This window comes from Fukomys damarensis, unplaced genomic scaffold, assembly GCF_012274545.1.
Source record: "Fukomys damarensis isolate Sample0158 unplaced genomic scaffold, DMR_v1.0_HiC HiC_scaffold_14, whole genome shotgun sequence".
Classification (NCBI taxonomy): Eukaryota; Metazoa; Chordata; class Mammalia; order Rodentia; family Bathyergidae; genus Fukomys; species Fukomys damarensis.
The window spans coordinates 53214804-53228316 of record NW_022900926.1 but is presented as its reverse complement, the minus strand read 5'-3'; the positions used below and the strand labels follow the sequence as shown (position 1 = coordinate 53228316).

Genomic DNA, 13513 nt, shown 5'->3' with positions numbered 1-13513 from the left:
ATACATACATACATATATGATCATGGCTTTCATTGAATGAAAACTTTACATGGTTTTGGTTGGAGAATGTTGTAGCAATTACTGTTTTACAGACTGTGGGAAAGGTGTCTCTCTCAAGGAAAAGGTCAAGCTTTTTAGTAGGAGGAAACATCTAAACAGCAGAGCAAAATTAAATTTGTTATAAAAGTCATCAAATCATTTAACTTGTATTATTAATTCAGCTTTTTAAAAAATAAAATCATCACCAAATCGTGCCTACGTCAGTGTACTTTCAAGGCAGCAAGGCTTAATTTTCTTGAGCTCTGAAATTAAGTTTTAATAAGCCTTTAAATCAACGAAGTTTAGTGAGCCTTTTGGATCTTTCAGTGATACAAACAACCCACTGTGGCACAAGTGGCATAGGTTCACTGTCATTGCTTCGAATTTTGACTCATAGGCCATGTTTTACATTAAATTTGAAAATAAAAGCCAGGCATTGTGGCACACGCCTGTAATCCCAGCACCTGGGAAGCTGAGGTAGGAAGATTGTCGTGAGTTTGAGGACACCCTGGACTACACAGTGAGTTCAAGGTCAGCCTGAACTACATAGTGAGACACCCCCCACCAAAAAAGGAAAATAAAATAAATATAGCCTTGCAAATGTTTTAATGTCTTTAGTTCCTATTAGTTGATATATTTTTATAGAAAATAAAATACTATTGCTAGTAAAGCACAGATCAAAGCAAACAGCGCATTTAATAACTTCCATTTTTGTCACAAAATATACGAACAGCTGAAGCTTTGAGAGCCAACCAAGCATTACAAGCATAATGAAATTTTCTTTCATATATGGGAAAAGGAGCTGACATTAATATGAGGAAGAAGTATTATGTATTTTTGCCTGAATTATCAGGACAGTTAAGTCAATTCTTTATTTTACTTTGCTGTAGAAGATGATAGAAAAAATAATGATGAAACTACTTCAACAATTTCAAACTACTAATGATTAGGTAAGATTTAAAAAAGACACACTGCTCATTCAACTGAGCATTCATCATTTAGCACGTTATGTCAGTCCATGAGACTGGCCATGTCTGTGGTGAACAAGACTTGGACATAATGTAGTTATAAGAATCAACTAAAATTTTCCCTACTAACTTTAGAGAAATACATTAGCAAGGTATTTTTCTCGATCAAATTAGTGGGAACCAGATTTGTTCCCAGAAATGAAGGGAAAATAACAAATGCATCCAGTGAGACCTTCATTCTCTTGAGCCTTTTACAAAGATGTTATGAAGCAGCCAAGCAGAACATGGAACTAAAAACGAAGAGAAAAACAGCAGGGTGAAGCAGGGACCTGGAACTCCTCATTTGGTATCCAGGACCCCTATCAGTAGAGACAACATGCGCTTGGCATTGATTCTTAAAGCATTTATAAACTTAAAGAAGGAGTATTTTGGGGCAGTAAAATGTATACCTGTATTAGGAGCACTAGTTCTTCTGATAGTTCTGGGAGGTTTTCTGCTTTCTTAGACATAATATTCTGCAGATAGTAAATACCAGCCTACTACCTATTTCCCTGGAGATGCTACATGTGCCAGAACCATAAGGGTTTGACTCCAGATGCAGCAGAGATGAAGCCCTAAATATTAAATGTCCCTTTAAAATAAAGGACTTCAATAGGGCGTGAAAACTACAATAACTACTGTAAATTATAGTGATGTACAAATAGCTCTATTTGAAGTCTTGTTTTTCTGATCTTACTCCATGTTCAGAGTATTTTATACTCTTAATGGTTATGGAAAGACTTAAAATCTGGAAAAATATTTTTTAAACTCTATGCCATTGTCATACCCATAGAATTCCTTTGATGATACAACAGCCTGCAGTTTTATAATATGCATTTTTTGAAGGAGGGAGGTATGCATATATAGAAATGGACAAAAAGATCAGGTAATGTTATTCTAAAACTGAAACCTTTTTCTACAATAATAGATTTTATACATGAAAATATTTTATTATTTTACTATAAAGGCGTGATGTATAGCTTAAATAGTTAAAGTATTGTATACTTTAAAAGCATAATTCTAGGAAAATCTTAAATGCCATCTAATCATTCTTTTACTACAACTATAATAAAAAAAAAACTGCTTCTTTAATAGGTGCATCTAAACATCTTGCTGCAAATTTCCAATTATGATCTCCCCAGTAGCAAACAAAAACAAAATTAATGGCAGCTACATCTCCCAAAGCCTAAGCTATATTACTAATGAACTCTCAAAGAAAACTCTCAATGCAAAAAAAGAATAATAAGGCAGAAATTACTGTAATAATCTAAATGTAGAACAAAGGAAAGAATTACTAAAATACAGAATACAGCTTTCCTGGCATGATCCTATTAACTGCTAAAATAGCCTATGCACAGTGGTATTTTGACATTATTGAGATCCTTGAGCTGCACAAAATCTGTGTTTTTAAAAACCATGTTCTTTAATTAAAGTTGGCTTATATTGGACAGAAAGTACTCTGTATTTCATAACTATACCATGCCCTGGCTTAGATTTTTTTTTTTTTTTTTTTTTTTTTTTTTTTTGTTGCAATGAAAGTGCTTGATTGCATTAAAATGTGCCACATATGTGGTGATCTTACTATGGAGTAAAGCACAGTTTCACTACTAAAATAAGGTCTGTGATCATTTGTCTTCACTAAGAAAGCTCCATAGCTCTACCAAATACTGACTAAAATTTTAATTATCGGGGCCATGCCAGTAGGCAGATTTACCTAGATGGCCTGGGATCGGAAATAATGATTTAGTAGGAAGTAGTGTTAATTGCTATTGGCAAAATGCCTATATTTACAATTTTAAGAGCCTAGAAAATTTGAATATAAGATGCAAAATGGCTTTAATATAGTTACTGTTAATCCTTAACACAGCACTTAAAGCCTAAACACAGAGACTTTGGAATCTGAGAAATATGAATTTATCTGCAAATCCTTTGTGCTCTGGGTAATTAACTTAGTACCTAGTGGCCTCCATTTCATCTGTGAAATGGACATTATAAATAAGCACTTAGTAAAGTTACCACTAACAGTTTGATGATAAAATATAGTAAAGTTTTTTGGTGCCTGAATGTAATAGACATTCAGAGAACGCCCCCCCCATAGATGCATATTTTATTTGCTTCATGGTTTAAGTGCTGAGACAAAAAATAAGAAGCCTATGATCTAATTAAGGTAATGCATATTCTTGAGATATAATTAGTACATGTTATAATAGTTAATATATCTTACATACTGAGATATATGGCAAGGAGCCATTGATTTTAAATGTGATAAAAATTAATATTTGTTGTAGACTTTTGTGTCATGCACTATGCTAAGTGCTTTACATGCATTTTCATTTAATCTTCAGGACAATTTTGTGATTTAGGTGTTATCATTATCATCATCATCATCAAAGGTTAACTACTTGCCCAAGTACAGTCTGACACTAATCTGTCTGGTCTGCTGACTCCTACTGCAAGGTTTTCTCCACTAGTTAGTGCTTTGGCTGAGTGGAATCAGTAAGGGAAACATAGACATAGTCATATGCCTGTCTTAGCTTAGAGAGATACAATAGTGTATCATAAAGGTTAAGGGTAGGGCCAATGTAGTAGGTACTAGTCATACTGATCAGTTTAACATTGGGCTAAGAACCAGCTCTATCATCTATTAGATATGCTAATAGAAAATTACTTACCCTCTTTGTGCTTTTCATGGAAAAATGGGGATAATAGCACCCCATAGGGCCATTGTAGGAATAAGCAAATGGATTATGTAAAAGGTTCAGAGCGCCTCCTACCCATAATAAGCTCTCTCTATATATGCTTACAAGGAGAAAATCAGCAAGGCTTAAGTGGTACACCTGATTGTAGAGTCCTAGAAGGAGGAGGCGTCACAGTAAGTCCAAGGTAAGCGCTTAAATGACTAGAAAAATTACTCACAACACCATAGAAATGTGAAAAATTGTACAGGTGGAGTTAATTTATTGTAGCATTTTTCTTAAAAACAAATGAGGATAAACACCTCAAACTTCCCATCAATAGGAGGCTGGTCACAATCATCTAACATATCCTTAGTGGCAGCTGCTAAATGAGGAGGGAGACTTTTTATACTACTGTGGATCTGTCTCTATAGTGTACTTTCTAAGTGGAAAGCCAGGTGTGGAACAGTATGTACAGGATGTTACTGTTTTCTAAAACAGTGACTAAAATACAAGGATGAGAGGCTGAATTTTCACTGTTTCCATCTTTACCTTTTGAATGTTGAATTCCTTACATCTAATATAATAATATAAAGTAAAAATTTTAAAATTAGTCCTTACCTGGGATGTATGAAGAGTTGATGAATTAAGGGAAGATGAATTAAGGGTGGAGGCCCTGGCAGTGCTCCAGGAACTATATGATTTTATTAGGTTCAGGAAAATGTTTTCATGCCCCCACCCCAACCCACAGCTCTCTCCCCTCCCACTTCCAGGCTGATAAACTACTAAGAAACAAAAGACAGTGTTCTGTTTGAAAACTGCACTCTTTTTATAGAAATAAATATGTAAACTCATGATGTGATGAGGACTATGACAGGGGGATGAATTATAGGAAATACAAGTGGTGAGAAGAGCTGGTCAGGAAGTTCTCAAGGAAGTGGCATTGGCACAGACCAGGAAAGATGATTTGTTTTGTTTTTTTTTTTTTTGAGACAGGGTCTCACTATATAGTTTAGGCTGGTCTAAACTATATGTATGTATCCAAGCTGGCCTCAAACTCACAGTGATCCTCCTGTCTCAGCCTTCCGAGTGCAGGGATGGAAAATTAAATTTAACAGGGTATGAGTGTTCAGAGGAAGGGGCAAGAGTGTAAGAGGCTGGTACAGAAGTGATGATATATTTAAAGAGCAGCAGGTCATCTCCGGGACCAGGAAGCTGAGTAAATATGGATTTGAAGAAATTCCAGGATCACATAGGGAACCACATTCAAACACACTTGCTCCTGTGTCCCTTTGTGGATGAAGGCTTTCACATGTAAATGAAGTTAACAAACAAGTTTACAATGAACAAGAAGATTTGACTTGAGAAACAGCCCAATGATGGGGAGTGTGGGGGGTATGATTGAGAGCTTGTGTGCAGGTTCTAGCGGGAGCACAGCTACTCATATACCCTTGACCCAGGAAATGGTCCTCCTCTATTGAGGTGGTGATCCTCTGACCAAGTGCATAGCTCTGGGAGGGACACACATGGAGCAGTGAGAGAGGAAGGGGACACCCACCTAGCCAGCCAGTTCGGCCGAATCAACCCTGGTGGTCGACCGATGGGTTGGCAGGTGTCGAAGACAGACCATCCTAACATCCAGTAGGGCATGTTCTTGAAGATATGAAAATGTGAGAGACAGTTTAACAGCTCAAGGATACTTGAGTGCTTGTTGGAACCGTATTAGGATAAGGACTCAGGAGAGATGTTTGGTGAAGAAATCAGACAGACCTGGGCAGCCAGCTTGCTGTTGTTGGCCTTTGGGTCTTCATTTTTATAGCCCTCAGCAACTAGTTTTACACCTGGCCAAAGCCACTAACTAGACTCTAATCACACTGATTGCCTCTGGGATCTGTACCAGACACTCTTGCCTCTGGCCAGGTAGTTGACTGCTCCCATGCACCTTGTTCTATAACAGTGCAGGTACTGGATGCAGAACTGGCTCCAAAACCCAGATTGGAGATAAGCGAAATTTCCTGAATGATGACAAGCGGTAACTGATAGAGAGTTCAGGAGCCTTAGCCAGGCATTGCCACCATGCTGCTGTCAGAGCAGGCTGCACTGATCACACAGAGGGCTATAGGACCATGGAGGGGCTGAGGGAGCTTTTCAGCTTACTCATCACCTGTGATGAGGTATTGTTCTGTTCACTGTTTAGGATGATGGTGGTCAGTATTTTCTTGGCCAATCTCTGGCCATAGTTGCCTCTGTCATACAGCTCATTCTTGAGCACTTAGCCTAGATAATCATTACATAGGAAGATTCATTTAGAAAGCTAATAACCTTACCTGTAGAATGTTTTTATAGCACAAGTGGGTTGAGCAGTTCCTTGGGTTAGAAACCTTGATTCAAGAAATGTGATTATTTATTTCTTGTTTGCAAGAGTGCCTCATCCAACCTTAGGTAGAAAAGAGCTATTTTGGATATATGTGTGTGTGTGTATGTGTGTGTATATATATACACACACATACACACACATAAACCTTACCTGTAGAATGTTTTTATAGCACAAGTGGGTTGAGCAGTTCCTTGGGTTAGAAACCTTGATTCAAGAAATGTGATTATTTATTTCTTGTTTGCAAGAGTGCCTCATCCAACCTTAGGTAGAAAAGAGCTATTTTGGATATATGTGTGTGTGTGTATGTGTGTGTATATATATACACACACATACACACACATATATAACTAAATGCTAGGAGTTACATACTAAGATAAATAAGGTCCCCAATAAGGTTCTTTCTGGTGGGTGGGAGGAAAAGGCAGAACAGATGCAAACACAGAAACACTAGAAAATTTAGTAAGTCTTATAATAGAACTCTATTTGAATTATCTTAGGAGTCCTAAAGAGGTTACTTCATTAGAACAGGAAGGGAGTTAGGGGGAACAGGGCCACCAAACTGTCAGGGGGAGTTAACCAGACAGAGAGACAGAGTGTTTGGGCAGAATAGTGTAGGCACAGTGGGACCACAGGCACTGAGCTGAGAAGCAATTGATTGCTGTGTTTGTGGTACTAGAATTTATCTGGTAGAGCTAGATGTGAGGCCAGGGGTAGCAAGAAAAGCCCTATAGAGATAGTTCTCAGGAAGATTTTTACAGAGCTTTGTTCTTGTATATGGAGGTAGAAAGTGGAAAGTTTTATGTTCTGGGGAAATGGCATAAGGGGAGGATTAGGGACAAGAGTGAGGGTCAGAATCTGAAAGCTTGGATCTACTGAAACACATAACTTAGAGAGCAGGAGCCTGAAAGGGTAAACTGTGTAAGAGTTTATGTTTCATCTTTAGGACAGAGAGGTTAAAACAAGGGAGCCACATACTGAGCCCTATGTTTGTGAAGATATACCAGCTCTGGATAGTGATCAAAAGGACAAGGACTAGAGAAAGGCAGTAAAACTGGTCAGAAAGCAAGTGTCCTAATTTTGATGAGCAGTGCTGTTGCTTGTACTTGGAGATGGAAAAATGTCAGGAGATAGGCCACAGTTAGTGATTTGTGCCTATTGCAAATTACTATTTTTGAAAACATTATGGCACTTTGTAATTACTTTAAAAATTCTTTCTTTGACTCTGGGTCTTGTCCCAACCCACATTAGTCCTACACATTTCTTGGTATAACCATCCTTGCCTTGGGGAAAGCTCCTTCACCTGGACTGGGTGCGCCAAGGTAGCTTGTGGTCCCCAGGTGTAGCTCATACCACATCATGCCCGCTCATAATTGAAGGGGCAGTTGTGTCTCCTCTGCTAGACTTTATACTTCCTAGGGACAGGGATTCCTTCTTGATGTTGTCAAGACACTGGTATTTAATACATGAGTTCTTGGTACGTAGGAGATGCTCAAAATTTGTTGAATGCATAATATATTAATAAATGAATTATTCAAATAGGTTGGATCTATATATTTTAGTAAGAAAACCAAGAACTTTTTTATTTGTTTCAAGATGCTGGCAGTCTGTTCCACTCTCTGCAGTATAGTATGTTATGTTTAGGAACAACAAATGACAATAAAATATTAGCTTTTATAATTACTTTATCAGTCTAGCACTCTCTACTTACAATGTTTTTATAAACTAAAGAGATGACTAGCCTGCTGCAGTAGCACATGCCTGCATCCAGCTACTCAGTAGGCTGAGGCAAGAAGGTCACAAGGGCAGCTTGGGCAACTTAGCAAAAAAAAAAAAATGAGAGGAGCAGTTACTTTTTAAATAAACATCTATAAATGGTGAGATCAGTTCTCTGGCTGTTGATTTAGAAACAATGACAAATTGCTTAGCTTAGAGTTGAAAAGCCCTTAAAATTTGACCCCCTCCTTTGAGTTATCCTTATTTCCAGTGCCATTTACTTGGAAAAGCTTAGGCACCACCAGGGCTGTCTCCTTTCCTCTGTTACACCAGTGTCACTGGTGTGCTTGTGGTATACAGAATACTGTCTGTCAGAAGGCATCCTCCATTATTACTCTCCCTGGTGTTAAAGGTCTTGGTCTTCCACAGCTTGGTCCAAACCTCCCTTTCCCTGGGTGAGGAAACTTGCTCCTGGGTGAAGCAGATCATCCCATGCCTTGAGCTGCATCTGGTTCTCAGCACTCTCCTTCTTTACAGTTAGCACACAAACTCCACAGCTCAACCCTTCCTCTACACTGTCCTATTCTTTGGTTGTCTCATAGCTTTAGTCTTACCTGTCTGATGAGGTAACCTTCCAAATGAGAGATCACGGGATACAGAGTTGCCTTCCCCAGCCTCATCAATTCAGGATGGTGCGTGTGGTAGCAGAGGCCAAGTGGTAAATACACCCTGGGAAGTGCACATGGCTTGGGCTCTTGGACCTTGGCCGTCCATTCAGAACTCTTGCAGTCACTCCAATCCAAAGAATTTAAGTAATAAAAGTCATGTGTTTCTGGTGGGTGCCATTTCATTCTCTGTCTTTGGGGGGCTCTCTTCTAACTCAGTGACTGACTCATTGTGTTGACTGAATCTATAAGGACTTGACCTATGTTGAGAGCCAGGGATGGAATACCACGATGTTGCATTTGTATGGCGTTTGCAGTGCTTCTTTTCATTATCCTCCGGGGTTTCTCACCATTCAGCTTATCTGTTTTCCCTCCTGCTAGGACTCCATCCTGCTGTCTCTTTCTCAGTCATTTTGAATCTGGCCTAATTGAAGACTGAGGTTATGAAGTCGATCCTAGATGGCCTTGCAGACACCACCTTCCGAACCATCACCACAGACCTTCTCTACGTGGGCTCAAATGACATCCAGTACGAAGACATTAAAGGCGACATGGCATCCAAATTAGGGTACTTTCCACAGAAATTTCCCTTAACTTCCTATAGGGGCAGTCCCTTCCAAGAAAAGATGACTGCAGGAGACAATGCCCAGTTGGTCCCAGCAGACCCAGGAAACCTTACAGAATTCTACAACAAATCTCTGTCATCCTACAAAGAGAACGATGAGAACATCCAGTGTGGGGAGAACTTCATGGATATGGAGTGCTTCATGATCCTGAACCCCAGCCAGCAACTGGCCATCGCTGTGCTTTCACTCACGCTGGGCACTTTCACAGTTCTGGAGAACCTGCTGGTCCTCTGCGTCATACTCCACTCCCGCAGCCTCCGATGCAGGCCTTCCTACCACTTCATCGGCAGCCTGGCAGTGGCAGATCTCCTAGGGAGTGTCATTTTTGTCTATAGCTTCATTGACTTCCATGTGTTCCACCGCAAAGATAGCCCCAACGTGTTTCTCTTCAAACTGGGTGGGGTCACAGCCTCTTTCACTGCCTCTGTGGGCAGCCTGTTCCTCACGGCCATCGACAGGTACATATCTATTCACAGGCCCCTGGCCTACAAGAGGATCGTTACTAGGCCCAAGGCTGTGGTGGCCTTTTGCTTGATGTGGACCATAGCTATTGTAATTGCTGTGCTGCCTCTCCTGGGCTGGAACTGCAAGAAATTGCAGTCCGTTTGCTCAGATATTTTCCCTCTCATTGATGAAACCTACCTGATGTTCTGGATTGGGGTCACCAGTGTGCTGCTGCTGTTCATCGTGTATGCATATATGTACATTCTCTGGAAGGCTCACAGCCATGCAGTCCGCATGATTCAGCGCGGAACCCAGAAGAGCATCATCATCCACACATCAGAGGATGGAAAGGTACAGGTGACCCGGCCGGACCAAGCCCGCATGGACATTAGGTTGGCCAAGACCCTGGTCCTGATTCTGGTGGTCCTGATCATCTGCTGGGGCCCTCTCCTTGCAATCATGGTATATGATGTCTTTGGGAAGATGAACAAGCTCATTAAGACGGTGTTTGCCTTCTGCAGTATGCTCTGCCTGCTGAACTCCACCGTGAACCCCATCATCTATGCTCTGAGGAGCAAGGACCTGAGACATGCTTTCCGGAGCATGTTTCCCTCTTGTGAAGGCACTGCACAGCCTCTGGATAACAGCATGGGGGACTCGGACTGCCTGCACAAGCACGCAAACAACACAGCCAGTGTTCACAGGGCCGCAGAAAGCTGCATCAAGAGCACAGTCAAGATTGCCAAGGTGACCATGTCTGTATCCACAGACACGTCTGCCGAGGCTCTGTGAGCCTGATGCCTGCCTGGCAGCGCAGGAAAATAATTTTTTTTTTTAAGCTCGAAATCTAGAAGAGTCTGTCGTCTCATCGGTTATATTTTTTTAAGTTTACCATACTCCGTGAAAAGGTGATTGTCACCATGCTCATTTATTAGTTCACTGACATTTCAATAGTTTAGGTACTCAAACTCCATTCTCCAGGGGTTTACAGTGAAGAAAGCTTGTTGCTTAAGTGACTGAATAGTTCTTCAGAGTCTCAGTGAAATAGGAGGGAAACCTTTGGCTACACAATTTGAAGTCCAAGTACCCATAGAAAAATGCCATCAAATGAGTAATGCCTTTGCAATCACAACTTTCATTCTTATGTGACATGTATCTGTCCATAGTATCAGAGATGTCCATTTTTACAACAGTTATAGTACTAAACTAGAGATTTTTGTAAAATGTATTGTGTCCTGTGAGCTGTGTATCAGTGTTTATTATGTGTTATTTACATTTGTCTGGTTTAGCAAAACTGAAAGGTTGACTTTTATGGGAACAATGGAACACAGCAGTGGATATATGCCAATGAGACCACTTTTTAAAAACACTGTCTATGACATTTTAGAGACCTTAATATTTCTTCAAATATCTCCATCTTAATTTGACACTGAAATAACAGTAAAAGTTTATTTTTCTGATAAAACAACAAGAAGAACTTGAAGATTATCAAAGTATTGAGCAGAATTTATTGACACAAATTTGTTAAGCCCTGTATTTTCATAGAAGGACATTTATCATCTTCTGCACCATAGCTGTTCTATTGGTAAATGGATTGTAATCAGAATGGAAATGAGAAAGCATATTGACTTTTTTAGGCTGACATCTCTGACTTTCTTTAGTTGTTAGCTATTACTGGACCTCTTAAAACAGCATGTGTCGATCTTAATGTATATTGTTATCACTGTGCAGTTGCTGTTTTACTTGAAGAGTATTGCATTCTTATATTCCGGGTTTAAGTAGATTTCATGCCTGGTGGCCAAACAGTAGTTCTCCGTTTTTTTAATTGAAAAAAAAAAGTATTGTCTGGATCAGTAAAATTATATTGTGTGAGTGTGAATATAAATGTGTATATGTGTGTTTTCTATCTTGTAACTGTTGCTGCAATGTCATAAAGTGAGAAAACTGTGACCAAGTATAAACTGTACCACTTGCTGCACACTTGCACATGAATGCAGTTTCTAAAATTGAGTTCTTCCAGAAATCTTGTTGATAAAAATTCTGATCATAAAACATGCAGAAGAAGCTGTCCCCTTTAGGAGATTGGGTCAAATATTAATAAATTAGCCTTTAGGTATTACATAAGACCAGTGTTTAGTAAGGAATAATCAATGGCAGACACTCAAATAAACATTTGTATTTACAGTGTTGTGAGAAAATAAAGAGTGTTTTGGTTTCTGAGCACCTAGTGTCTATCAAGTTTATGGAGATGTAAATCATTAAAAGGAAAGTAGTTTCAAAACCCCCAAACTGTAGTACTTTTCAATTGCCTGTCTAGGTAGCATGATCCCAGTTTTAGTATTATACACACCATGCTGAAACAGGACCACCACATCTATGTCATGTGGCTAAGGAGGCTGAATCAAGAAGTAGGTGATACAGGCAACCAAGAGCCAGCACACTTGGGATGTGTGAGCCGTACTTGTTCGCATGCCCTTCATAAGGATGAAGATGGCTTTCCTTCTTTGAATACCACAGTCTCTCTTTCCTTAATGGTGCCATAAGTGCTCTGAATTAGGTCCCTTTTCAGTAGGAAAAGAAGTACTTAAGAAGCCACTTGATCCTGTCAAATTTCACTTACAATCTTTCTTCCTTATACAGGTAAAGAGTGGGTCCTACAGGGTCCTGAGGCCTGCATATCATGAAAACTGCAAAGCTAGCATCTATCTTGTCATTTTTTTGCTCTAGTCATCCCAAGCAGCCTGATGGGGCAATTGATGGTCTAAGATGGAATGTTGTCTATGGACCATGCTGGGATACAGCTAGAATCTGCCTGCTGGTTCTCTCACTTTGCTCTTCTGTAATATGTAAATGAAGGCTCAGAGTGCTGGGGGGTTAAAAAAAAAATCTTTAGAAAGAGATAAGGTTACTGACAAACAAAACTTGCCAGGTTCTAGTTTCCATTTAAGAATTACCAGTCTTTTATTCTGCATCATCCTGAATATTAATCCACATGTCTTTGAGTTCACCAGGCAGTACCAAATCTCATCACACAACTGTGAAGACCTAGTGGAGATGAAATTCTTAGAGGTATAAAACAAATCCCAGGATACACTTTTGAAACTGTATTTGTGTGACTGTCATGTAGGTTTAATAGTGTATTATGCTTTTAAGACCTAAATCCTATATAAAAATTAAGGGACAATGGGGCTGATAGCACTAAACTTGGTGCTTACTGATATTTTAAGAAACACCTGTAAAATATCATCATCTATGTGTTATACTACCTTCATTTAAAAACATTTAAAATTAGTTGGATTCATTTTGACGCTTCCCATATCATCTCCTAATCCTAGTGACTAAAATGTTCTCCCTAATGAATATACTCATTAGACTTACCATTCATTAGCATCGTTCGTTAACTAGTCCCTTAACTAGATCCATTAGTTTAAATATGATTTAAATTTTAGTATTTATAGGCTCTGGCAACAGAGTGGTCTACTTTTTCTCTGAGGATAACATTTGTCCTGACCATGCATTCTGCCATCATTCATCTTCAGGAAGGGCCAAATTCCCAACCCACTCAGTTTCTTCCGAGTAGTGATTCAGACCTAGACTAACAGCTTCATTTAGACAAGTAAGGCTGCTTCCAAGAACCATTTATTTTTCATTACATAGTGAACATATGTAAGAGAAACATGGATCTGAGCAACACTGCAGACATGCTGCAACTGAGACAATTCTCAAGCCTCCTGGTAGTTTGAGTCAGGTCTGCCTTTTATTAAATGTCAAGGAATTTTGACACTGCGGGAACACAGGCCCAACCACCAAATGAGAATCAGGCCCTGGATGAGGAACACTCTAATTACTGTCCTGTTGATTATTTTTTGCCATTTCTTATCCATAAAAGAGACTACCAATATCGTGCACAAAATTAGATTTCTCATACTCTAACTGTATATTTGTATGATATTTTCAAATCTCCTAA

General features: G+C 39.4%; 1 protein-coding gene across 2 annotated transcripts in view; it reads left to right on the top strand.

Annotated features, from left to right (window-relative positions):
- Cnr1 (cannabinoid receptor 1) overlaps positions 1-13202 on the top strand; it is a 23891-nt gene extending 10689 nt beyond the window's left edge. Inside the window, exons 1-2 of one of the 2 annotated variants that reach the window (XM_033763380.1) lie at positions 3666-3929; positions 8858-13202. In XM_033763380.1, coding sequence (XP_033619271.1) covers positions 8920-10338 — 1419 coding nt within the window. In that variant the 5' untranslated portion in view covers positions 3666-3929; positions 8858-8919 and the 3' untranslated portion in view covers positions 10339-13202. Of the gene's footprint in view, positions 1-3665; positions 3930-8857 lie in introns of those variants that run through there. The other variant, XM_010633263.1, reaches the window with a different exon arrangement.
- Positions 13203-13513: the final 311 nt, after the last annotated feature.